The 24,979-nt window shown below is 34.7% G+C and overlaps 1 protein-coding gene across 4 annotated transcripts in view; it reads left to right on the plus strand.

Annotated features, from left to right (window-relative positions):
* The window catches only part of CEP120 (centrosomal protein 120), a 37,837-nt gene that overhangs the window by 6,588 nt on the left and 6,270 nt on the right, over positions 1-24,979 (plus strand). For 2 of the 4 annotated variants that reach the window (XM_039567297.1, XM_039567300.1), the window contains exons 6-19: positions 320-517; positions 2,578-2,805; positions 3,061-3,268; positions 4,061-4,171; positions 5,419-5,596; positions 7,571-7,720; positions 8,510-8,692; positions 10,929-11,025; positions 11,114-11,266; positions 11,891-11,980; positions 12,402-12,494; positions 14,085-14,246; positions 17,743-17,865; positions 19,293-19,391. In XM_039567297.1, the coding sequence (XP_039423231.1) occupies positions 320-517; positions 2,578-2,805; positions 3,061-3,268; positions 4,061-4,171; positions 5,419-5,596; positions 7,571-7,720; positions 8,510-8,692; positions 10,929-11,025; positions 11,114-11,266; positions 11,891-11,980; positions 12,402-12,494; positions 14,085-14,246; positions 17,743-17,865; positions 19,293-19,391 (2,073 nt within the window). Of the gene's footprint in view, positions 1-319; positions 518-2,577; positions 2,806-3,060; positions 3,271-4,060; positions 4,172-5,418; positions 5,597-7,570; positions 7,721-8,509; positions 8,693-10,928; positions 11,026-11,113; positions 11,267-11,890; positions 11,981-12,401; positions 12,495-14,084; positions 14,247-17,742; positions 17,866-19,292; positions 19,392-24,979 lie in introns of all 4 variants that reach the window. The other 2 variants (XM_039567298.1, XM_039567299.1) reach the window with 2 other exon arrangements.

The following is a 24,979-nucleotide window of genomic DNA, read 5'->3' on the forward strand; positions in this document are numbered from 1 at the left end:
TTTCTGAGTATTTGTGGAGTGCTTGATGTTATTAAATAATGTGAGTTACAGCCCCTGGTGTTGATGAATCTTAAAGGTAATTCAGAATATTTTGCAAGTTGTTGTTATGCTTGTAAATTAAAGCTTGCTTTTTTTTTTACTTTAAAAAAGTAAAACATTTTTGATTTGAGTACTAATATAAAAGTTGTTTGTGGAGTGCAAGCTAGGATTTAGGTCAGCTGGTCACTTTAAACTCTAACTTCCAAGCTAATGCTTCAGAACTACTATTATCTCTACATAAAAGAAAGAGATACATTATTGTCTTCTCCATCTCTTTCAGTTAATTCCTAGTACTATGAAGCTCCCTGATCTACAACCTGAGTTTTTTTTCTACTACTCATTACTGGGAAATGATGTCACAAATGAACCTTTCACTGATTTAATTAATCCAAACTTCGAGCCAGAAAGAGCTTCAGTTCGAATACGTAGCACAGTAGAAGTTCTTCATGTTTATCTTTGTGCACAGTCAAAATTGCAGGTAAGCTGTTTCATTTCAAATGTGAATGAAAATAATGAAAATTAAAGAAATACAATACATCACAGGCTGTATCTGGGATGCATTTCTGTTTCCAAAGCTAAGATCGTATTACAGTATTTTGGCTCAAATATAAGTTGATTGTCTTGCTGATATGAGGGAAACCTTAGCAGCAAGTTTCCTAGCCCCGGTGGAGTGCTGTCTTTTTAATTAGTTGCTATTACAACGAGCTGGTTTACATGTCATGATAAAAGGTGTTGCTGAAATATGATCTTCCCAAAGAGTTTGGTATATTCTCAAGAGCTCTGTGCTTTGGGGCCTGCACTGCAATCAGACCATCTGCAACCCAGAGTCCTGCTTTGTGCTACCTATGGTAATCCCATGCCAGCTGCTCAGGTCACTCTTGCCTAAATTCTAAAATCACTGTCCTCAGCACTCTTCGTGAGTAATAAGGGAGGTCCATCTTTTCTCCATGCTCTGTAGCCAAACACTGTTTCTAAATACACTACGGACATATTTGGGCTGTTACGGGATATTGCTTATCTTTAGCTTGCCTTTAAATGAGGGACATGGTTTAGTGGTGGGTTGGCAGTGTTAGGTTAACAGCTGGACTCACCAATCTTAATGGTCTTTTCCAACCCAAATTAATCTATGATTCTAAATATCAGGTAGTACTTAGTGTTTATGGCAATCTGTGCATGGTTCAAACTAATTGCAAACAAGAGGCTATTTCATTAAATGATGGTGGTATAGGGTTTCTGATGATGTAGCTGGTAAATAAGACAGTGTTAATTATACAAAGTAAGTTGTGGATCTGGACCTTTTAAAAGTTATTTTTCTTTAAGTTTATACAGACCGTTCTAGGGTTTTTATCCAGGGTGGTTTAAGAATGTTTTTGTTTAAATCTTGTAATGTTTCAGGGTTGTTTTCTTTTTTTTTGCCTCAACTTTAAGTCTTTTTGGAGAAACATAGGCACTGGTGTTTGGAATTTAATCTTACTCTACAGTCTTAAAGTATTTAATATAGCATATGTGATACATATGTACATATATGGGGAATTATGCATGTTTGCATCATGTGTAAAGAACAACTTTTTGAACAGAAGTTCTTGTGCAGTCAGATCCACATTTTGATTTGCAGTTTTCTTTCTTTTGACTTCTCACTCAGCTCCTTAAAATTTAGGATACAGGATCAGAGCACTGTGTTCTGATTCTTAATTTTAATGTATTTTTCCAGAAATGAAGACTTCAGTTGTAAAAGGTGCTAGTTGCCAGAGTTGGCTGTGTATATATACGTATTGTATGACTTTATTTGTGTGCATGTATGAGTATATACATGCACAGGTATGTATACTGGCAGCCGACACCTTTTAGCATGACAGTTTTCCTTAAGTGCAATAAATATTAAGGATGGGAATACAGTGTTCTGATCTGCTAAATCAAAACTGAAGTCTCTTGGCAAAAAGCAAATTCATACGTAAGTTTCGAAGAGTGACTTTGAGGAAAACAGATTACCTTAGTAATCTATATAGTAGTCCTATTTTAGAGTGTTGGTTTTTTTTTAAGATCCATCTTTTACTTGTATGTGTAAATATTAAGCTGTGTAAGGAGTAAACAGTTGAGTCAAGTTTTCAAATAACGATGTTTACCAGGAATTAAAACCACGCTTACTTAATTCCAAAAATCCTTGCTACTTAAGTGGTGTCTAATATATGCACAAAGCCTTCAAGTACCTTTTTCCTTACTTTGCAGTCATGCATTTTATATGCCTATACATTAAGGGCAAGAATCTGTGCTGTGTTTAGAAGCCACAGAGTACTGAATTTATCCTACAGAAGGAATGATAGAACAGGTTCTCAGAAGGGCAGTCAGTGATTTGCTGCTGTCCTGTCGGTGAGGAAATCCTACCTGCTCAAAACTGCCATTTCTTAGCTGTTCTTATTCTCAGTATGCAGGGGCTAGGTTAGGGATGAGAACTTGTTGTATTTATGGTACCTTTAGTGGAGAGTGCACAGATGGTATCACACATACCAGTTACTTTCTAGCACCTTTGTGTGTGTACAGATCCATCTTTGCTGTGGGGACCATTCTCTTGGAAGCACTGAAGTACCCCTGTCTGGACTACTGAAGAAAGGAAATGTGGAGATTGATCAACACCCTGTGGCAGTAGAAGGACCATTTGTCCTTGTTGCGCCAAATAGAGCTAAACAGAAACTGCCACAACTGCCAATGGATCTGGTTCCTGCTGTTGGGGTATCTGTAATTCTTCAAAGGGAGAGCATGACTACCCAGGTATGTCTTACCCATTCACTGTTGGTTTAGACAGTGTTGCACAATTCCACGTTAAAAAATTATTGGTTTTTCTAAAGAATATTTGACTACTTTTTATGTTAAAAAAAACCTGAAAGAAAAATGCCAACGAAAGGATTATTTATATAAAGCAATTAATTCTATGTCTGAAAAATAATCTCATATTATGAAAATGTCATAGGCAGAATTTTTCAGTGCTAGCCATGATCAATAAGAAAACTATATAATTTCATTCAGCCTTTGATTCCCTTAAATGCTGCGACTGAACCCAAACAGCCACAGGAGAAAGTTCTTTCACCTGTTAGTGGAAAAACAGAGAGCCTGCAGCAGAGATCCCAAACTGTGCCACCTCAAGCTGACCAGTGTTCTTCAAAAGAAGATGCAGCAACAGAAAGTGAAGTGGAAAGTCTTAAGTTTGAAAAAGGCACAAAACCACAGAAAAGGGGTATGTGGTATATAACATTTTGCCCAGTTGCCAAGTGTGGTCTTGGATCATGTACTATTCCTTTATAATATATTCATGACGTAGAAAGAAACTGACTTCCTCAATGAGATGAAATGGTCTAATGTTAACATTTATTAAATACAATAGCAGGGGTAATGTGGGATTTTAAAATTTTCTGAGGAATTTACTATGTGGATAATAATTTGTGAAGACAGATGTTCCTGTTGTACAGATTCCTGGACAAAACCAATCAACTGAGTTTTTGTTTGTTTTTATGTAATCATTTAGTTTGGATTTGGTAGCCTGAGCCATTGGAAGACTTGTTTCTAAGTTGAGACCTGGGTCATGGAAAAGTGCAAGAGGAACAGAGATAAGAAATACTATAATAATAGAATAAATCTCAAAAAAATGTTATTTGTCTGGACATTACTGAACATGAATCTTCTTAAGAGATGGTTTATGAATAAAGCAGACTTATTTTTCTTATGATATTTATATTGCTGGTCTTTTGAGATTTGTCCTGAAGACACCCAGTTCTGTAGAGGAAATTCTGTGCCGTAGAATAGGCTCTCAGGATTTGTCCAAATTTTCTTTTAATCCTAACTGATCTTATCTAAGTGAGGATTAAGTCCTTTATATGGAATGTAGCAAGAAAGTATTGTGAACCCAGCGGCTGGTTTGAATCTCTGGTTAGGAAATCCAGGATTGTGCTTTTTTTATTAATAGTAATAGTAATTTTATAATTCTGTTCTGCTAAGATGTAAAACATGCCATTTCACATTTGTCCTTCAGGTCTGGTGGCTGGCTGCCCTCAAGAGGTTAACAAACAGTGTCTTGAAGAGCTTCCAGCTTTGAAATTGCAGAGCAGAGCGAAGTCACCTCAGTTAGATGTGCAAAATCCCAGTAAGGCAAAATTTATCGATTTTAGTACATTAAATGAAATTTGACTATAGTCAAGTAGAAATTCAAATGAATTTTAACAGTAAGCTGTATGTACTTTTTGTTTTGCGATGACCTTAAAATTCCAGATGCTTCTTTGCACCAAGCAATCTACTGACATCTTACCTGCATCACTTAAAATTGTTTCATCCCTATGTTGTGTTAACTAGCTGATGTTGAATTATTACAGCATTCTTCTTTCTTGTAATGTTACTATTAATGCAAACAAAACACTTATGAAAAGGAGGAAAATAATAAAAGTCAATGCTAGTAATTATGCATTTCTTTAAAAATGACAAAAGTGGAAACACTTTAAATAATTATGAAGAAAATATCAGAACAAGTAGGATTTATAAAAGGCAGTTGAGTTCTTACCTGACACTTTCAATCCCTCTTTTTGGAGGGGCTTGGTAGCCCAAATAGCCCTTGAAGACTTACACAAAATGTCTTGCTCACCTTTCAAGAACACCTTTTGGAGACCTGCCCGTGGGACTTGTCGTTTGATGCTTTGCACTTTGAAGGCAGTATTGGGTCTCATTGTAAGGATATGAGAAGCCTGGATGCAATTGGACAGGCACTCAGTGATGCTTCTGCTCCCTAAATTATAAAATGGATGTCACAGTGGATGGGTTCTGTGACAGAAACAGATGTGCTTTGCACATTTTAGTTTGCTACAATAGCTAAGCCTCGGTTTGAGGCTAATAGCTGATGCTGCCTTACATGAGCACTGTAATTGACCTGTTAACCTGTCTTTGTAATTCTCCTAAAGAAGTTAGTTAATTAAAAAAGCCCCTAAATTGCTAAAAATGTATTTTTTTTCTTATGCATGCCCTCAAGTTGGCTATGAACAATTAATATACACTGAAGTCTTAGAGCATCTTTCTGAAGAATTCAATGTCTTTGATCTTAGGGTAAACTTTTTTCAGTGAGTTAATAGCTTCAAAGAATAATAAAGAGAGGAAAAAAATTACAATCCTTTAAGAAAATTTAAAGTATATTGGGTTTTTGGTGTTTCTTCTTCAGAAGCAGTAACTTACAGAAGGAGTGGTTATTTTTCACAGTATTCATTTATTTTACAAGGAATTGAAATCTCTTAGGGAAGCAACCTCTCTACATACATTTAAAGTGTGACACTAATCTTTGATATATTTTGTTATTTTGGGCAGAACAAGTTATAAAAAATGCACATGAATTGTCTTTCGTGTTTTCAGCTGATAGTGGTCCAGTAGCGGTATCTCAGCCCAACCCTGCGGGTGTGTCCAGTTCTTCTGAGCCTGTGTCAGCGCAGAAAATTGTCATTCCAGCAGCCTCTCACCATTTTTGCTTTTCAATAGACTTAAGAAGTATACGTGGTCTGGAAGTTGGTTTTCCAATAAATTGCATTTTAAGGTACAATTTGTTTTTGTTATTCTTGGTAAATACAAAGCCTTCATAATCTGAGTGATTGCTGGCAGTATGCTTCTATGCTTCTTCATGCCTTTTACGTAGCTGATTTTCAGTAGCAAAATACTTTAGAATGTTCATCTGGCTCATCATCTTTAATGCTCAGTTTAGTGATATGTAAAACTTTACCTTTTACTGTAATTTGTATTAAATGTCACTTGGATGTCTGAGCTTGGACGACAAGAAACATCAGTCCTTAAAGGAAGAGGAGAACTACTTTTCATGTTACTTTCTGGCTGCATTTCCAGCTGATCAATTAAGTGTTCGGTTTTGTGCAGGTTGTGTTTTTTTGTTTGTTTTGTTTTTTGTGGGGTTTTTTTTGTTTGGTCGTTTGTTTTGGTTTTGGTTTGGTTTTTTTTTTGGTAGTTTTCCATGTTCTTCCAAGAACTCTTTTTAGTGTTATAGTAAGAGACAGATCACTGGTTTGTGCATGAATCCAAAGCAGAACATTCTAGTTTTCATGAGCAATCAGTATAGTAAATGCATTATCTTCTGAGAGACTTGTAGATACAGAGATGATTTTGGTGGCTTAAAAAAGAAATTCTGCTTATGGTATATTAGTTATTGGTGGTGATTGATTAGTTATTGAATTCAGTGATTAACAACACGTTTTACAATTTGTCTTGTTTCCATTAGGGCACTTTTGGTGTTTGTGATGAAGTATCTTTGGTGATTCAGTTTGAAAGAATTGAATATTTCTGGCTAGGGAGGTGCCTCTGCATTTGCTCTGCCTTTTTTCTGTCAGAGTTTGATTCATACAGTTTTAACTGGTCACTGGGAAGTCTAATTGTGGTGATGATTTTTGGGGTTTAGATTTTGTCTGAACTAGGTTGAAAAGGTGTGGATGAGATGTAGGGGTAGAATATTTATATACATATATATATTATAATACAGAGTGCATCATTAATGTCTTTCTGTATAGGCTACATTACTAAATAGTATGTAGAAAGCAACATAAAATGGTTGGAATTTTGTCACATAGAATCTTTCATATAACATTTCAATAATTAATTTGTTTCAGAACAGTAACAATACATCGGTTTTGTTGTTTCATGCACTTGAATTTTTGTAGTCAGTGATGAACATGGCAGGAAAGTGGAGAAACATCTAGATACATAAATGTTAAGAAAGGTTGCAGGGTAAAACACTGCATATTCACTGTAGATTGGAAGCATTATTTTACTCCAGTCTAAACAAGCTCTTTCAGCAACTCTCCACAAAAGGTGAAGTATGCAATTTTTATATATAGTGGCATCATTTGATGCAGCTTTTATTTTATTAGGAACTTAGCTGACAGCTGGTTTGAACAAAATGAAGTTTAAGAGATTTGAGCCGTCCCTTTTTTTACAGTTTATCATACACTGAAATGTGCCAGTAGAGTAGTTTCAGGCCACATTTTAAGTTATATTGGTAAAATGATTTGACTTTCCTTTTAGTCAGTTAAACTGTGGAGATTAAAAGCTAATGAAATTTTCAAATGGTTCTGACATTGTGTATATGAATACTTAGTTATCAGTTGTTGCATGGTAGTCTAGTCTTAACTGTAAGTATAGTTACAAATTTTCTCAAGTGACAATCTATGTGTGAATATAAATTTTTCTTCTATTTCTCTGCTCACTTCATGTAATAATTGCAGAGTTTTAGTAAAATATGAATTCATCTGGTTGTGAACATACAGGTTCTTAAAGCTCTTTGTTGAAACAACAGCCAATATTAAGAAGCTGGATTAGTCCTGAAGTAAATGAAAACATGAATACTTGAGCACTAAATTCTAATGTTATATGTACTAGTATAAATTTTGCACATGTGGATATAAGTCATTCTTTAGTACATGATGTCTAAACTGGTTTTCCTGTTGCAGAAGGTATAAGAAAAGTTATCTATTTATAGACTAATTATTTTTGTTATTGTTTTTATTAGGTACTCGTATCCTTTTTTTGGCAGTGCAGCACCTATTATGACAAGTCCACCTGTAGAAGTCAGAAAGAACATGGAAGTCTTTCTTCCAAAGTCATATTGTGCATTTGACTTTGCAACTATGCCTCATCAGCTTCAAGATACTTTCTTCAGGTAGTGACTTGCAATTTTTTATCTTAATTACACTTTTCTTGGTTTTGTAGCAAATGCAGTTACATTAAGATTGTCAGTTCTAGAATTTAGTAAATAATTCAAGTGCTAATGCCAATAAATACTTAATAGCCTACACTTCCAGTTTCTCTATTAATTACATTTAAAGTCAGGAATCCTACAGTTGTTGATTTTATCACTTGCATACTTAGGTGTTATTGTTTACAGAAACAAGTGCAGTGGCAGTTTTTGACAAAGTACTACTTGAAATATGTAATTTTTTTCTTTTTAATATGCAATGACTATGTGATATCTTTGAAAATACAGCAGGTACCTGGAAAGCAGCTCACAATGTTAAGGGCTGTGAAACAGTTCTCCCAGTAGTTCCATCAGCTTTCAATAAATAATTAAGATGTTAAAAATAGTGGTATTTTGAAAGCAGGAATGGAGGGAGATGTATTTTAAGTGACAATGGCTGAAATTAATTTGTAAGTATTTACAAATGAAGATGATCAAGTTGCATTAGTATTATTCTGTCAGTCACTTTCACTATAACATTGTTATTCCCTAATAATTGAAGAAAGGAATGATAATCTGACTGACCCACGTGATGGAGAAGATACAGAGTCAGTCGGTCTCATTCCTCTAAGTGGAAGGCACTAAAACCATCTCATTGACATTTGTAACCATTACTGATTTGGAAGGGTACTTTTAGAACATGAGGTTCTTCTGAATAAAAATGCTTCCTGTTTCATTTTGATGCCTGACACTAAGATCACTTCTTTGTTTCAGATTGCCTCTGCTGGTTGAATTGTGGCACAAGGATAAAACAGCCAAAGACTTACTTCTAGGGGTGGCAAGGCTTCAGCTTTCAAATGTTTTGGCTTCAGAAAAAACCCGCTTCTTGGGTGGGAATGGTGAACAATGCTGGCGCCAGACTTGTAATGAAACAGTCAGTGTCACAGCACCACAAGGGTAAAACTATTTAAAAAATACTTTACTCTGTAGCAAGTTTTGTAGAGTTGTTTGTTTAGTATTTCTCTGAAAAACGGCCAGCTCTTCCTGCTTAGCCTTTTGAATAGGTAAACAGGCTGTGGAGTACTGCAGTATGGAGGGGAGGGAGTAGGCATGCAAGAGATGCCCCAATTCATATTATGCGATGTCCACACTACTACCACAGTCATTGTAATAAGCCTTTACATAATCATGATCCTGGGTAAATTAAACTTCACAGACAGATTAAGAAATAAATAATTGAAAAAAATGGTACTGAGGCACTTCCTTGACTAAGTTACTTATTTACAGAAAGTGCTAATATTCCAGGAAATAGTTACCATTGTTTGTCCATAGTATGCTTTTAGATGCAACTACTTCAGTGAAAGTTAGGAGGACAGATATATCCAGAAAATTGAGACGTCTCCTGTTTCAGGATAGTAGCAGGGGTTTCAGCTTGTTTACATCAGAAGGAGCAGTATTAGCTAGCCTTCTGTCTGAAGACAAATGTTCATTTGCACAGGACAGTGATGGGTTATATATATTTTTTTTTTTTTTTTTTTAATTTGTAGTTACTTCTGTCCTGTGTCCTTGTTGAAGATGATTAGTGTTCGCAATCAGTGTCTAGACCCTCATGTTTTCTGTGTAATGATGAAATTTGTTTATGCCCTTAGAAATAAATGTAATTGCTATTAAGACTGAGGTCAGTTTTAAACCTCTAATGCAACAGATTAAAAAAGCATGTTATATTTAACTCACAGGAAATTTCATGTTAGTGACTGGTATCCCCCCTCCCCCCATCTTAATAGAAAATTGACCTCTGGCTTTGTTTAAACTTCTATGTGAAAGCCAGCATGGCCTGATTCTGTGAAGAGTTACTTTAAGGTCTGACTATACATTCAGGTTCATACTTTTACTGTTGGTTAAATGAAACCTGCTTTTGCGCAAAGCATAACCACTAGATGGCATTCTCAAAATGTTACCAGGTCTGTGTTTTGCTGTGCTGACCCCTTCTTATCCTCGCTCTTCTTCATGTAACCTTCTTTTTACACTGGTATGTTAAACAGACTTAATTACTCAGATTTCTGAGGTTTGTTAATATGAATCTTGTTTCCTTTTTTAGTCCGTGACTGATGGAAAGTTGTAAGAATTTATTGCAGCAATTTATTTTAACTTAAGTGAAGTACAAGCAATTTATTGGGTTTTTTCCCCCTTGCAAATAACTGTAGAAGGCTGCACCTTTGTAAAAAGCATCTTAGTGTTGACTATTTATATTTGCTGAAAGTGAATTTCTGTGAAAACTACAGCTATGGTAAATTCCTGTAGCATCTTGTTGCTTGATACGTTCTGCAGCTTCCAGGTGCCAAGTGGTTGTGTGATTGCCTTTGCCTTACTGAGTGCTTATCACTGAAACGAGAGGTTTTGTTTTGACCAAGGTCTACACTGCAGTGTACCTTCATGTGCGACTTTTGATAAAATTTCCAGTTACATGACTTCAGTGTGTTCCTTCTCTTAATATCTTTGTGTGCAAAAGACTGTCTTTGTTTGCTACATTTTGACTGTGACTAGAGATGAGGCAGTTGGAGACAAACTGTTCTTCTTAAGCAGAAGCCACAACTACTTTCAAATTAATTTATTAAAATATCTGTTATCTAGGCATCGTTAGATATTTTAACCTCTGAGTGGATTTAAGGTTGCCAGTTCCCTGTGCTGAAGCTTCCAGAAATGTGTTTTTTTAGTAATCCAAGGATGTTTTACCACAAATGATAGGCTAAATTACTTATATTGTGGATAACTAGTAGGTTACTGTTGAAGTCTAAAAGAGCAAAACTAAAGAAATTTAACAAGTATCTTAAGATAAAGTCAGCAGCAATGCCTGTATGAACAGTTATATTGTTCAGATATAAGACTGTAGGTAGAATTTTGGGTTATTCCCTTGTTGCAGGGATGTGTTGATTATAGTAATCTGTTAATTAAATAGGTTCCCAAAGACAAGTTATCTGTTTAAGTCAGAAAGCTTACAGTGGGTTCATAAACTAGCCCCTAACTTAAAAATATACACTGGAGAACATGTGAGGCATAGGAAGCTGTTTAGAGATTCTGAGCTTGCACAGAACTTGTAGGATTTCAGCTTTGCTGGTTTGTATGTTGTCTTACAATTCTCTTTCTGTATCTTTAGACAGTTTTCATTAAAATAACATTCTAATGTTATTTACAGGTCAGGTAGCAGAATAGCCGAGCTTTCGTATGCCATCACCTTGGAAGACTACGGGCTTGTGAAAGTGCAAGAAGTTATGGTGTCAGATTCTTCTCAAGTAAATTTTCTATAAATCTTTTCCTTTTCCTTTGAACATGTCTTTGAAAAGTTGAGGTTCCAATGAAAATCCACTCTCATTATATCAGGATATGGGTGCTGGTCAGCAACGGGATGTCCCTCCCACTCAGCCTTGCTGTGCCCCAGAAGACCATCCAGAACCTCGAGAAACTCTGGAATACAAAGCAGCACTGGAGTTAGAAATGTGGAAGGAAATGCAAGAGGACATTTTTGAAAATCAGGTTTTTACTCTTCACTACCTAAATTACATGATTGCCAGAGGTTTAGCAAAATTGGTATAGAGAAGAACATGAATTGTATTTTACTGTTTCGAGTAAGAACTAAATTTTACTCATACAGAGTATTAAAACTTCAGATGTAAACTACTCCATCCACAAATTCCGTGCTCTTAAGGAAGAAGTTTAATTCTTAAGTGAGTGAAGAAGGTGCTAGGTTTGAGCTGCAGAATACCATCTTCAGTTTCCCATTACTCTTTATAAAGTGCAGTAGATACAAGATTCAAACTATTGATGTTAAATATTAATTCTGTATTCCTTTAGTTGCGTCTCAAAAACCATTGCTCTCTACTCTTGAAGTTATTCTGAGTGGTTATAGTCACATGATTTTTTTTAAAAGATGGTGAAAATCTAGTACCTATTTATTTGGATATTTTTCTCAAACTGCTTACTTTGCATTTTATACTTCAGTGTAAGAAATCTCTCATTATCAGAATCATATCTTGAGTTACACAAGTCAGCATACAAAACTTTTGCTTCAAGACTTAGTACTCTAAGGGTACACTTCCAACGATTTTGATCTGGTTTTCTGGTTTGGGGGGTTTGTTTGTTTGTTTTTCCCTCTAAAAGCTTAAAAAGAAGGAAATGGTCCATATGCAAGCACTTGCAGAGGAATGGAAGAAAAGAGATAGAGAGAGAGAGGCATTAGTGAAGAAAAAGGTAAGGAAATTCCTCCTTATACTTGCAGGAAGTCTTACTCTAAATTGTTATAAATTTGACAAGGTACTTGGTAACATGTAACAAAGTGTCTGTGATTAGCCTTTGCAACTACTGATATGCTTGCATCTAGTCTACAACAGTGCAAAAAAAATTAAGAGGAGCCTTTAATCATAGAATATTTGTTAGGAATTTCCTTAGGTTTGCTTGCTGTATATGGGAGCTTTTTAACTTTAATTGCGTTTTACATGCCTGGTCAAAAAGCCCTTCTACAGCCTGGCTATACATGGCCACCCATTAGTCTTTAATGAGTTAGAAGGATTCTCTGTTGCAGGTTCTTAATTAAGAGCTGGAGATTTGTTTTATATGGAAGTTTCTAAATTAAAAATTTCAATATTTTATACTTTTTTTCTCCTTTGTTTAGGTAGCAGAATATAATGTTATGGAAGAACAGCTTCAGAAAACCCTGAAAGATCTGGATAAGCGAGAGCGACAGCTTTTTAGTGCTGAATCAGAGGTAAAAACTGGTCATATTAAACAATGCCATTGCATTAGCTACTTCTATAAGGTTTGGGTTCTCACATAGTGGCAATTGTGTGCTGTGTATAAGATATTAAATAGCCACATTCATATGGATATATAGGGAAACACTAGTAATTAAGCCAAGTTTTGTTACAACTACATTTTTACTGAAATAGAAATTCAGTGAACTTTTAAATGGATTGCTAGAACTGTAAACCTTCTATTCTTGACAGAATTAGTGTCAGTGAAGACATTTATGTAACATTAGCATATCTCAAGTTTAGTTACTGTCAGGTGAGTATTGTACACATGCACAAGAGTTCTTCACTTCAAAAAGTAATTGCTAGATTAACTGTTGAAATAGGAGAAGGTGACAAAGATCTGGGAGAAACTCCAGTTGTCCAGATTTTGTTATCCAACATTTTCAGAGTTCCTACTTCTATTTATTTTTTTTTTTAGTAGTGACAAGGTCAAAGAGGATGCAGGAGAAACCAGTAACTACCACTGTACTGAACACCCTCAACCTGAGAAAGTGGGGTATGACTTCAGGGGTGCTAGTCACATGAAAAGAGAAAGTAAACTGCCTATTCTTGTCCTTCAGAACATACTCAGAATGATATAGGTGGAATACTGTGGTGTTCAGCAGTCCAACAAACTTTCTCCTTCCTCCTTGTAACTCAGATTAGTTTTTCTATCATACTAATCCCTTCTGTGCTTGTAACAAAATTGAGAATTCCGAATACAAGGGACTAGCTGGCTGAGTCTGTGTCCTGTTCAGTACCCCAGGCTATCTGTACCTCAAGATGCAGTTTGTGCTGTAAATAATGCTTTGACATTAACATCTGAAAAAAAACCTGGTGCTCAGGTTTGGCCAAGTGCATTTCAGTCTGAGTAGTAGTTATTTTGAATCTTGTGTATGTTTCTCTGAAAACTTTCTCAAAGTTTAGTGAGATTCTGACCTGAGAGTTAGAGATGATAAAAGTTAGTGGTTTCCAAAAGCATCTGGTCAAAATGATGTAGTGTTCAGTTAACAATTACACAGTTTGAGAAATGGGCTATTGGAGAAGTTTCTATTCAGCTAGCAGTTATCTGGGACAGTAGCATCTTTCTAGAAAGTTCAAACATGTCAAGGATTGTCCTTCTGTTTAGCTTGGTGAGAAATTATCTCAGTATGCTCAGTATGAAAAAGTGCTGTCTTTGACCTAAAGAAGCTGTGACTTTCACAGTTTCTGTAGTGAATTGGTGTATTTAGCTTTTCACTTTGTAGCAGGAAGGTGGATGTGCAACCTGCCTTGAGCAATGTTGTAGAAGCATGTAGAATGTACAGAAGAGCTCCAGAGAGCTCTGTTTTTACAATAGTCAAGCAAGGATACATTTATAGCCCAAATATAATAATTGGCAGATTGTTAGTTAAACTGAAATTCGTAAGAACATATGTAGCAAACATATGGACAATGGGAATTTTATTGTTTAATTTCTGAAATTAATAATTTTTCTGTCATGAATAGCAGTAGCAGTTGTAAGAGACTTTTAAAGTAAAGCTCTCACTCCTATGAATTAATATAAATATGTCTCTTTTTTTAAGCTTCAAAGAGTAAAGAAGGAGTTGCAAGCAGAGCATGAACGAAATCTGCAGGTGCTCCAGGATTCTGTGCGTCGAGCCAGGGAGGAATGTGCACACCAGCTTGAGCTAGAAAGGTCAAAAATGAAACAGCTGGAAGAAGACAAGGTTCGCTTACATCAGCAGGTAAATACACTTGTGTTTTCTAATAAAAGTGAGTGTTTCTCTAAGTATACTAAGTTAAGCAGCCTTTTGGCAGCAAGTGCATTCTGGCAAATTTGTAATAAACATTTTATTTAAATTGTTTGGTGAGCCCTGTGCTGAGATCCATCCATGTCAGCCTTGCTCAGTTGTAGGGCCAGTGGACAATGAGCGTTGGTAATTATTTTTTCAACACTGAAAATCAAATTTCAATTAAAAGCATGTATAAGATGAAGAACTTGAACAGCAGTGTACATTTCAGTAACTTAAAAAATTGTTAGCAATTATCATCTATGTAGCTTGACTGTGCAGATAGTTTTATTCTTCTATTGCAAAAGAATATTTCTATTATCCTTATTGTGGCAGAGGGGGAAACCCTCTTGTTATTTCAATCTTCTATTCTGAGAGTAGTACTTTTAAAATAGAAAATTTAGACCACATTCAAAGCTAACTTTGGCACTGACAACAAGGCTAGTCTAGATATTTTTCCTGACTCTTAAACTGTAGAAGTTAGTTCTTTTTTTTTCTTAGCTGCTATAACATTAGATGCTTAATTTCTTACTAAGTAGATTAAATCTTACTAATGCCTAAGTGTTCTGAAAAGTACTTACTTTATGTAGATTAATTACTTGCTTTGGTGTTTTTCATGTCTGATACATGATAGTGATAATCCCATATTAGCTTTTACTGTTTGAGGAACTGTCAGCCAAAGCCATATTTTTGTACTTAGGAAGAGTTGTGCTAGATTTTTGTGCTCTTTTTAGTTCTGTATTAAACACTAATATTAATGTACTTCTTTTCTTGTTAGCATATGTTAACCACAGTACAGTAAACTTTAAAAATGTAGCTAATACAAAACGCTGCTAACCTCAAAGATACTCATCTTGACTATTCTACTTGAACAGTCACTGAACTGAGATGAGCAGATTGCAGAATGCAATCGTCTTCAAAGTGATAAGTGGATCACTTTTGCATTTTGTGTTGTTGGCAGCTACCTGTACAGATGAGACAGCCAGTTGTTCTTCAAGCTCAAGTGGCCCAATGCCACCAGCTACTATTCTTCTTCCATATTCATTCTTTCAGCTCCCACTGACCATTTTTAGCTTCAACAGACCTTTTCTAAATAAAACATCACAATCACTTTGTTTTTGCTATTCAGAACAGACATACAGTTAATCAGACCAATGATCATTTAGCTCAGCATTATGATGCAGCAATGGCTGGATTTAGAGGACAAGAAAATAAGAAATGGGACTATGAAAAAAAGCAGTTTTGGTATATCCAGCAATACCATCAAGGGTTATATGTACTCTTTGCCAGAGTCAGTTTCATATTTACTAGCAGTCAGTGAAAGTTTTCTTCATGATCTCATATGATTCCTTTTAGAAAGTATTTAGTATTCCAACAGCCTATGGCAGTGAGTTCTAAAATTTAATTATGTCTTATGTACTTAAAAACTTACTTTTGTTCATTTTAAGCACATTACTTGGTAATTATGAAGAATCCTTTAGTGCCTGTGCAACACAGTGTTCCTGCTTTCATAGGTGGCTGTCATACTGTCTCTCTTCCAAACACAAGTCCTACTATGTTTTGTCTTGTTTTGTATGAAAGCCATTCTTTCCAGAGGATTCTGGCTGTCTTCCTCTGTGCTGTTCCTGTTATGCTTCAATATGTGGTGGTTGCTGCCACATATTCTGCATATGACAGGCTTTGTTCTTTTGCTTTGTTGGGGGTGGGGTTTTGTTTGCTTACTTTGGAGTTTCACTCTAGGACCCTGCTCTTTGTAATGTGCACAAGCGAAAAGTTTCTGATTTTACCAGATGGGGCTCTTTTTTCAAGACCTTTTTGGGTGTGGAGTTTTTTGTTTGTGTGGTATTTTTTTTGTTACTGTTTTTGGATTTTTAACACAGAATGTTCTGGAATAAGTGATCTTATTCCATATCTTTTAAAGGGATTTGTCAGTACACAATTTCCACATTTAGACATTTAGAGAACTCTACAATTCAACTTGTTTGGATGTAAGCCCCACTATGTACAAGAGAAGATCCTTGAAGCATCGGCCTTGAAGAATATCATCCTTACTTTCTGAATAAGGAAGTTGTGCTTTATTTGTTGGATTTTTATGGTTTTCTCATAGTCCACAGTTCTAAGATCTCGTGAGAAATTCAATTTTTGAAAGTGTTTCCAGAATCAGACAAGAAATTAAACATTGTTATAGAAGTTCTAGGGAGAATAACAAAAGGGATTTGTTATTGTCTTTGGCATCATGTCTGTATGTCAGCTTTAAAAAAAAAAAAGGTGAAAATGGAAGGGTGTTAAACAGCAGTATCTTTTGTTCAAGTTGTCTATTGTAGTTCTGTGTGAAAAACAACAGCAGCGAACTATGTTTTTGTATGGGTCCCTAGGAAACATCTTTGCTTTCTTACATCCATTCTGTAACAATTATAAATGCAAAAAGCAGAATTTTGGGAGAAAAATAGTGGTGACCCAATTAGAAGATCCAAAGAATTAATATATTGATGTATGAGTACAAGTTGTAGGCTTTGAAACAGAAGTGAGTTCTCTAAAGCATTTTCACCCAGTATTCTAAACTGTTAGATACAATTCATGGAAATACTTGCATTATCTAGTTGAACATAAATATAAGATCATGTGGGATCATACTCTGTTATGGAATACATCAGTTCCATCAGGTATATTTAAGTATTTATAGTTGAAGAATATTTAAAATAAGATGAAAACCTTACAAATAGTTCTTAGTATTTTTAATATATTATAAAAAATGCTGTTAAACATTTGACTTCCTTACTTTCTCTGTAGCAAGTAATTGTGTATTGGCATCATTTGTCAAATTACCCATTGTCTGTAAAAAGCAAAGCACTCTCTTTATAAAAATCTTCTTGAAACTGTGGAAGTACACTGTGAGGGCAGAGGTACACAGCATTAAGTCATTAGTCACTGAAGCCTTTCTGCTTCAGCCTTTCTTCTAAATCATTTGACTGTACAAAGTATTAGTCGTTTCCTTTTGCAGACATTCCTAAAAAAGTTATGCTGTGAAACTGAGTAAGTAATAAAACTTCATATAGTAGATAACATTGGCTTTCTTTAAAAGATGTGTAAATCTTAGTAGTTATGCTTTCTGTATTTCTTCTGTAAGTTGTTTTAGAAATATGAACAAAAATGTGCGTAAATCTTGTTCTTATGTATATGAGGACAGACTTGTTTTTTCTTTCCAGTACTGAGCAAAGATCCTCTTTAAAACTCTTCCTATTAAAACATTGCTGTGTGCCATCATTAAGAAATCATTAATTATAAATGTGTAACATTCAGTGTCTGTTTTATATCCGATAATTGACAGTATGATTGATGTTTGTTCCAGGGACTAAGAAGCAACTTAAATTCTGTAATCTAATTATTTGTCCATGAATGGGGTTTTCTGTTAACTTGCATCTTGGTTTCTTTAACTTACATCTTTCTGTAGCTTTATGAAGCAGAAAATAAGCATAAGACTTTGGAGAAGGAGTTCCAGCAATACAAAGAACAGCAAAGTAGCAAACCAGAAATCCAGCTACAATCAGAAATAAATCTTCTTACCTTAGAAAAGGTATACTGGATTATTCTAGTATTTAAACACTGTCACAATGGTCCGTTCACTGATAAAGGGGATGTAGAATAACACTGTGTGATGAAGTGGTTAATTTGTCTGTTTTGGTTTACTTTTTCCAATTACTTCTTTAGAGTTTAAATATTCAGACACAAATAAGGTCAACAGTGGCCTTACTTCTATAGAGGAAGCAGTAATGTTGGAGGCTAAAACAGGAAAAACCTTAACCTATATATTTAAATCATGATTTATGATGGGGTCTCTGAACATTCTGTTTAGAAAACTAAGAAAGATGATTATTTTCTTGAGTATTAAGTTAAACGGGTATTCCATTATGTGCATTTTCGTAATTAAGTATTTCTGCAGAGATTGTGTTGCTTACCAATAGAATGGAATCACTGTCATAACTTGACTTTCCAAACATTCCCTCAGTAGAGAATACTTTGTTTAATTAAAACCACTGATGCGGGCATTTAATGCTCAGAATTGTTGTGAGGTTTGAGCAAAATTGTTGGCAAAATAAGCTGAAAAAACTTAGGCCATGCTTTTTGGCACAAGATATACTCGGTTATATGGCCAGTTCGTATGTTACTATATGCTTCAGTAACTTCTAATAATGCAAGCAACTGATGCAAAATATTTTTGTCACTACAGACTTTTTAAGTTCTTACATATTAAATATTTTTAGATATCCTGTTAGATGAATTAAACAAGTCAGTGCTTTAAGATCGTCACAAATTTAAGGAAAATAATTTTTGCAAGATTAAAAAAAAATTACTTCCTCAGAGATGTTAGTTAAAAATACTTTATTTTTTTTATTGTGTTTTGTGTGCTTCATAAGTATTTTCATCTCTTTTAATGTAAAATTCTTTTTGCACAGATAGTAAAATGAATTTTTTTAGCAGTAAAAACTTTTAAAAATTTATTTAGTTAGTAAGATCAAAGGTTCACATTAGATACATAGATTTTAAAGAATGGTTTGAGCAGATGGGTATTTCAGAGAAAGGAATGTAGGACATAACTTCCATCAGCAAACCAAAAACTCTATGTACCTTTTCAAGAGAGATTTATTCATCAGCATTTTTGTTAAATCAGTGTTTATAACATTTTTTTGAATAAAGAAGGGATCAGGGGTTGGCTAATTTGAGAATCTTAAATTTAAAGGTTACATCAGCAGATTTAGTGCTAAAAAACTAATCTTTTTCTTTTTGTGTAGATGGCCATCCAATAAAAATAAGGTTATATTTTAAACAAGAAAATGTTCTTGTGCCATAATATTTATGTTATATTGTATAACAGCTTTAGATGATGTTGTATATTACGCTACATAAACACTTTTCTTAAACCAGACCCTTTGTATATATACATCTTTCAGTGATTGTTACTGCTGTTATTGCTTCAGCTGATATGATTTTAATTGCTCTTAGGTTGAACTTGAAAGAAAGTTAGAGTCAGCTACCAAGTCAAAGCTCCACTACAAACAACAATGGACAAGGGCTTTGAAAGAACTTGCAAGGATAAAACAGGTATGCAGGTTTTCTTTGGTCATATGAGCCAACCAAGTTAATGTCATGTTGGAAGCTACTAGGATTACTGTTAACTACTGCTTTCACGTTACTTGTTTTTGCAAAGTAAAGCTCTGAGCTATGCTTTTAACAAAAATAAGAACAGCAAAACTGGCTTGTATTTGACTTAGAACTCAGGAAAGGCCAAGGCTGAGCCCTGCAAAGAAGGCTGAAATAGTTAAAAGCAGATGTGATTTGAAAAATAAAAAGTTTAGTTTAATTCCAAATAATGCTGAATCAGCACTCCAGGAAAATGTTTTGCCACTCTCCCAACCATCTTGGTCAGTTATAGTACTAATAACTGTTCTGTATTTTAATTGTATAATGAATGAAGGGTAAAGGTGAGAAACAAGTAGTCACTTTTAGAAATAAGGGTTAAGTTTTGATGAATGCTGTAAAGTAAAGAAAAATTAAACAGGAAGTGAAACTTTCCTCTGCTTTTGGAAATTCTGACCTCATACTAATGTGACATGCTATTTCACTGCTAAGTTTTAACAGAGCTCTTGTGTGTCTGTGGGCATCTATATAGATACAGTCATATACTTTTGACTTGAAATTACTGTGTTTAAACTTGCAGTACTAGCAGCTTAATCCTTGCTGAATCCATAGTACATGTTGTATTTTGTCATCTGTGTTTCGTGAATTCCAGTAAACATTACCTAAACAATGTGCTTAGGAATGGCTAGCATTTCCATTGGCCCTGACAAACAAATAAGTAAATAATATATCCCAACTGATTCGCGAACAAACCTTGACATGTACACAAAGCTTCAGAATTTAAGTTTAGTAAAAGGTTTTTATTACCTGTACTTCCAGCTTGTGGAACAGTGTTGGGTTTTCTTACAGATTATAGTACCTTCATTTCTGATAGATTCAGGTTTTGGAGAGTAAAAAAGTTAAGCCCATGCTCTTCTAATTTATAACGTTTTTTTAATCTATATTTCTGCTTGAAGAGGGTCCACAATCATTATTAGTAAGCAAAAACTAACCTTCATTTGCAGTCTTCAAATTGTACCTTTTTTGCCAAGTGATAAAAGGAGTCATCTGCAATTTGTGAAACATTTATGTTTGAGAAGGTGATAAGAGGAAAAATATAAATCTTATCTCTCTGATTAATACTTCTTCAGCAATCATGAAATATCCAGCCTATCTTTTCTTGCCATGTTTTAAAATTCCTGTAGAATAAAAGCAGAGCTTGTCACTTGCCATGCTAACACTAATGTATATCACTATCCAGTTCTTATTATGAATTTCATCACCATAGACCTGATGATCTGGATTTATTAATATATGCAGATGGTTTCAACTGAACCTCTTGCTGAAAGTCTGAACCATGAAATAAGTTGGCATGTACAGTGAATTATGCTACCTACAACTTCTCCAACAGAACAAACCCTTTCAAAGTAGTTCTTGTGGGTTGTATACTCCTGTGCTTCATCTATTCGTAGTCTATTGATAAAAGTTTTAAGTGACTTTAGAGAGCCAAATAAAAGTTGAAGCAAATCTGATCAAAAACCATTTGCTGTGTTTTAAATATAAATTTGGAAACTGTAGCTTAAGGAATTCTTGATTTGCTTTAGTTCAGATGATTTGTGCAATTGTGCATAGACTGAACAATTTCTTGTTTGAATTGGATTAGTACCATGTTAATTTTGTGTTGCCTCTGGTGAATAGCCACAGGGCTGTAATCTGTGCCAGCAATTTGTCACACCAAAGCTCTCTAGAGAACTATACAAAACATTTGTGTAGTGAGGATTAGACGCTGAAAGCCGTATCTTAGATTGTTAATAAATGTTAATGACAAAACCCAGCTGGTAAGTCTTGGAAATGAGATCTAATGCTTTGTGCCCATTGCCAAAAAAACGTTTAAACAGAGATTTCCATTACTTAAAGGTGACCCGGTGCAGTCAATTTGTGAATTAAAGAAGCATAATCTACAGGCTAAGCATTTAGTAAAATGCTCTTCTGATTTGCAACCATAAAAGTCAATGTTTCCTTAATTAAAAAGTTTTCTTTTATTTTGGAACTAGTTCTTAGCACACAGCTGGGATAGTTTTATATTTTGCAGAATATCAGAGACACAGTGCGTAACTTAAAGTATGGGACTGCTAATAGAATATGATCTAAGCTTCTCCATGGGTAGGATTTTGAACACTGAACATAGCGCCAGTGTTACTGAAGTACATGAAGGCACACATAAATCATATTTACCTGTACTTTAGAAAATACAGAAGTTAGTTAAATTTAAACAGTTTGTAAAGCTGAGTGACAATAGACTTCACCCAGCTTACTTTTCTTTTCTCTGTTACTCAGTGAAAGTCTGTATTAATACTTCATTTCTTATACGCCTGTTCAGCTTTTAGGGAGAAAAACATTTCAACAAATAAGCTACATATCTGTGCACCCAGGTAAATGATGTCATTTCTGGAGATTTCAAGAACTCTTTCAATGTTTGCTGACTGGGTGATCTCAGTACTACACAAATGAGACTTACATTTTTTTTTTTTTTATTTATATGAGCATTATTTCTCGGATGAATCCAGCTGTTTACACAAAACTGCATACATCCTTGTATGTATACACAGAACTTGGATATCAAATTCAGTACCTGTCTGGGTGTAAGAAACATTATATCAAAACAAAAATCAAAACTGGCAGAAATGTCATTTTCTGTAGTTGATAATCTCAGTTAGATTTAATCCAAATAGCCAAAATCTCAAAATATACATGCATTCAGTGTTCTGGGAGAAGTATTTTTTTAAGTCTTCTAATGTGTTTGTGTCTTACAGACCTGTTAGAACCAGCACTGATGCATTTGTTTAAAAGAGCATAGACCATATTGGCTGGCTGACAATTCATTCTGTCTTGTCCAGGATCTTGCTTATCCACTCAGTAATTAATTTTAAGAATTTATAAGTAATTTAGCCAAGGATAGGATGTAAATCTTTGTTTAAAAAAAAAAAAGCACACACACAAAAAACCCCCACGTTTGAAAGTCTAAATCTTGGTTAAAAACTGTGTCTTGAAACCATCCAGGCCCTCCTACTGACTTGTCAGCTCTGGGTTATTTTCAGAAAACTTTACTTGAGTTCCTTAGCTTCAATCGTAAGTTTTTCCCACAGACTTGCATGGTATGTATGAGTGGGAGAGTGAATAGTGGCTGCTATTTAGCCATTGTTTAGTCTAGTGTATGTATGTTTACATCTCACTTTGGATTTATAGGCAGCTATGGCAAAATAAAGATTGTGCTTCCTTGATTGAAGAGCCTCTTAACTAAAGCACCTGGTGGCATACAGGGATTCTTTTATGATCTGATTATAATTGAAATTTTGATGGTTTTTTATTATCAGTTAATTTTTATTTAATGCTGATACTTCTGCAGGTTTCAAAACTTATGACTGAGATTTCCACCATACAAGCTTCTAAAACAGTATTCCATGTCTCAAGCACTACATTAGAGATGAAAATTAATGAAGAAAAGTAGTAAAACATTGTAGTAAATTATATGATAACTACAATGCAGACTTGTTTGTTATGGATTTGTTTTGTGGAGGAGAATGACAAAATATGAAATTAGTGAAAGGAATATTGGTGAGACCTTTTATTGAAGGAGGTGGGTGGGGGGCCGAAGGAAAAGTAGCAAAAAGAATGATTAGCAGTGCTGAGGAAGTAGTGCAGGACCAACTAATACATATTATTGAGATAATTTTTGCATATGATATTCTTGATTAATCTGTGGCTGCCCTACTGTGGGATAGTGGCTGATGATTGTTAGGTTATGATGCAAGTGTAATATATTTCCAAGTGTTCTGAGTTTCTGGTGGGTTTTATCTTCTATTCACGAAGTTGCCTTTAGTCCAGCAGTCGATGATTCTGGAGTGTTCCATTAGCTGAAATTTAAAAATGCAAGATTCTAAGTGCTTAGGAACAAAAATTCTAGTACTTCTTACTGAGGTTTAAAACACCCTGTCTAGAATAAGCAGTTGGTAATAAATCTGCAATGCTCCTTATTTTAGGATACATTATAGGAGTAAAGTTTGGAAAGTTAGCCAGAAAGTCTTGACTGAGAATTTTCAGCATGCAGCATGTATGTTTAAACTTGTGTGCACTGAGGTACACTTAAAGAATACCAAGTATTCAATTATAATTTAGTTTTTCAGTATACACAGAATAAAATGAAGATGTTACAAGGGGATTTTAAAATGTTGGACTTAACTTTTGTGTAAAGTAAATGTGCAGAAGTGTTTTATTAATATTGGTATTTTACTTTGAAACATCTCACAATAAATTCTGCTACATTTCTAGTTCCTTCTATACAGTAGAGTTCTTCTCCATTTAAAAAAGTGCTTGTTGCTCAGTGGATTGTTACATTGTCATGGAAAAAGTAGGTTTAATACCTGAATGTCTGATAAAGTGACACCAGTTTCATCACTGAGATGAATAAGAAATCCTTCCTTCTCTCTCACCATAACAAAATATAGTCTTTTTATGGCCCCTCAACATATCATAACAAAATTGTATATAAATTAATTCAAAATCAGCATGCCTCCCTTATCAAACTGTTGTAAATTCTTTGCCATCTTCTGGTATTGATGGATTATTAGGAAATGGGTTCCTCTTGCTCTGCTATGAATGGTATACATAGAACAAGTTTTCTGTTATACACCCTACAAATTGTTATGACAGACTTTTTAAAGGAGTCAAAGACTAATGTTGGGAAAGACATTTGAAAATCACAGAGTATGAAGTGTGTAATGTAAATTACACACAGGATCCATCATGAAAGAATCCCTTCTCACTTGTTTTAGTGTCTGTTTTCCGAGCTGGACTGTCATGAACTGAATGGTAGGGATAATCTTGCTTCAGCAAATGTTGATTTTTACTTTTTAAATTTAATATTATTGTGCTTAAATGTTGCTATTTGGGGTCATAGCATGGCATGCCTCTAAAATTCTTGACTTTCAGTGACTTATATTAAATTAATCTGGACTTTTCCCTCAGCAACCCAAATAAGAAAGTGCCAAATATTTGCCATGTTTACATCACAATTGTATTAGTAATCAAATTAAATATCAAATCACCTTTATCTAAAAGGAATTCCTACCCAAAATTAGCTTGGAGACAAAATGTACTGATAAAGGTGTTTCTCTCGCCTATTGAGAAAACAAGAATTTAGCACACGCTGTATTTAATCTTTCTTCCCTGCAAATCTAGGACTGTTATCCCTAGCAAAGAGCATGGTCTCTAGTGACACTGGTTTTGGTTGGTTCTGTGTTTTTTTGGGGTTTTTTGGATAGAATTTTTCCCCAGAGAAAAATATCAAAAGGAATGGGAACTGAACAAATGATTCTGCAGAAAAGCCTTGCTTTTCCTTCATCTCCCCATGGCTTCTTCATCATTCTGTGTTGTCTTTTTCTTGGTTTAATTAAACATTTTTAAAGGTATTTATTTAAAAAAATTGTGGTTCTGAAATGAACTGATTCAGTGAGGGCATAAAGGACCAAGCTATTAAATAAGATCTGATCAGTATGAAAGCATTAGAAGTAGTG

The sequence above is a fragment of the Corvus cornix genome, chromosome Z, assembly GCF_000738735.6.
Source record: "Corvus cornix cornix isolate S_Up_H32 chromosome Z, ASM73873v5, whole genome shotgun sequence".
Taxonomy (NCBI): Eukaryota; Metazoa; Chordata; class Aves; order Passeriformes; family Corvidae; genus Corvus; species Corvus cornix.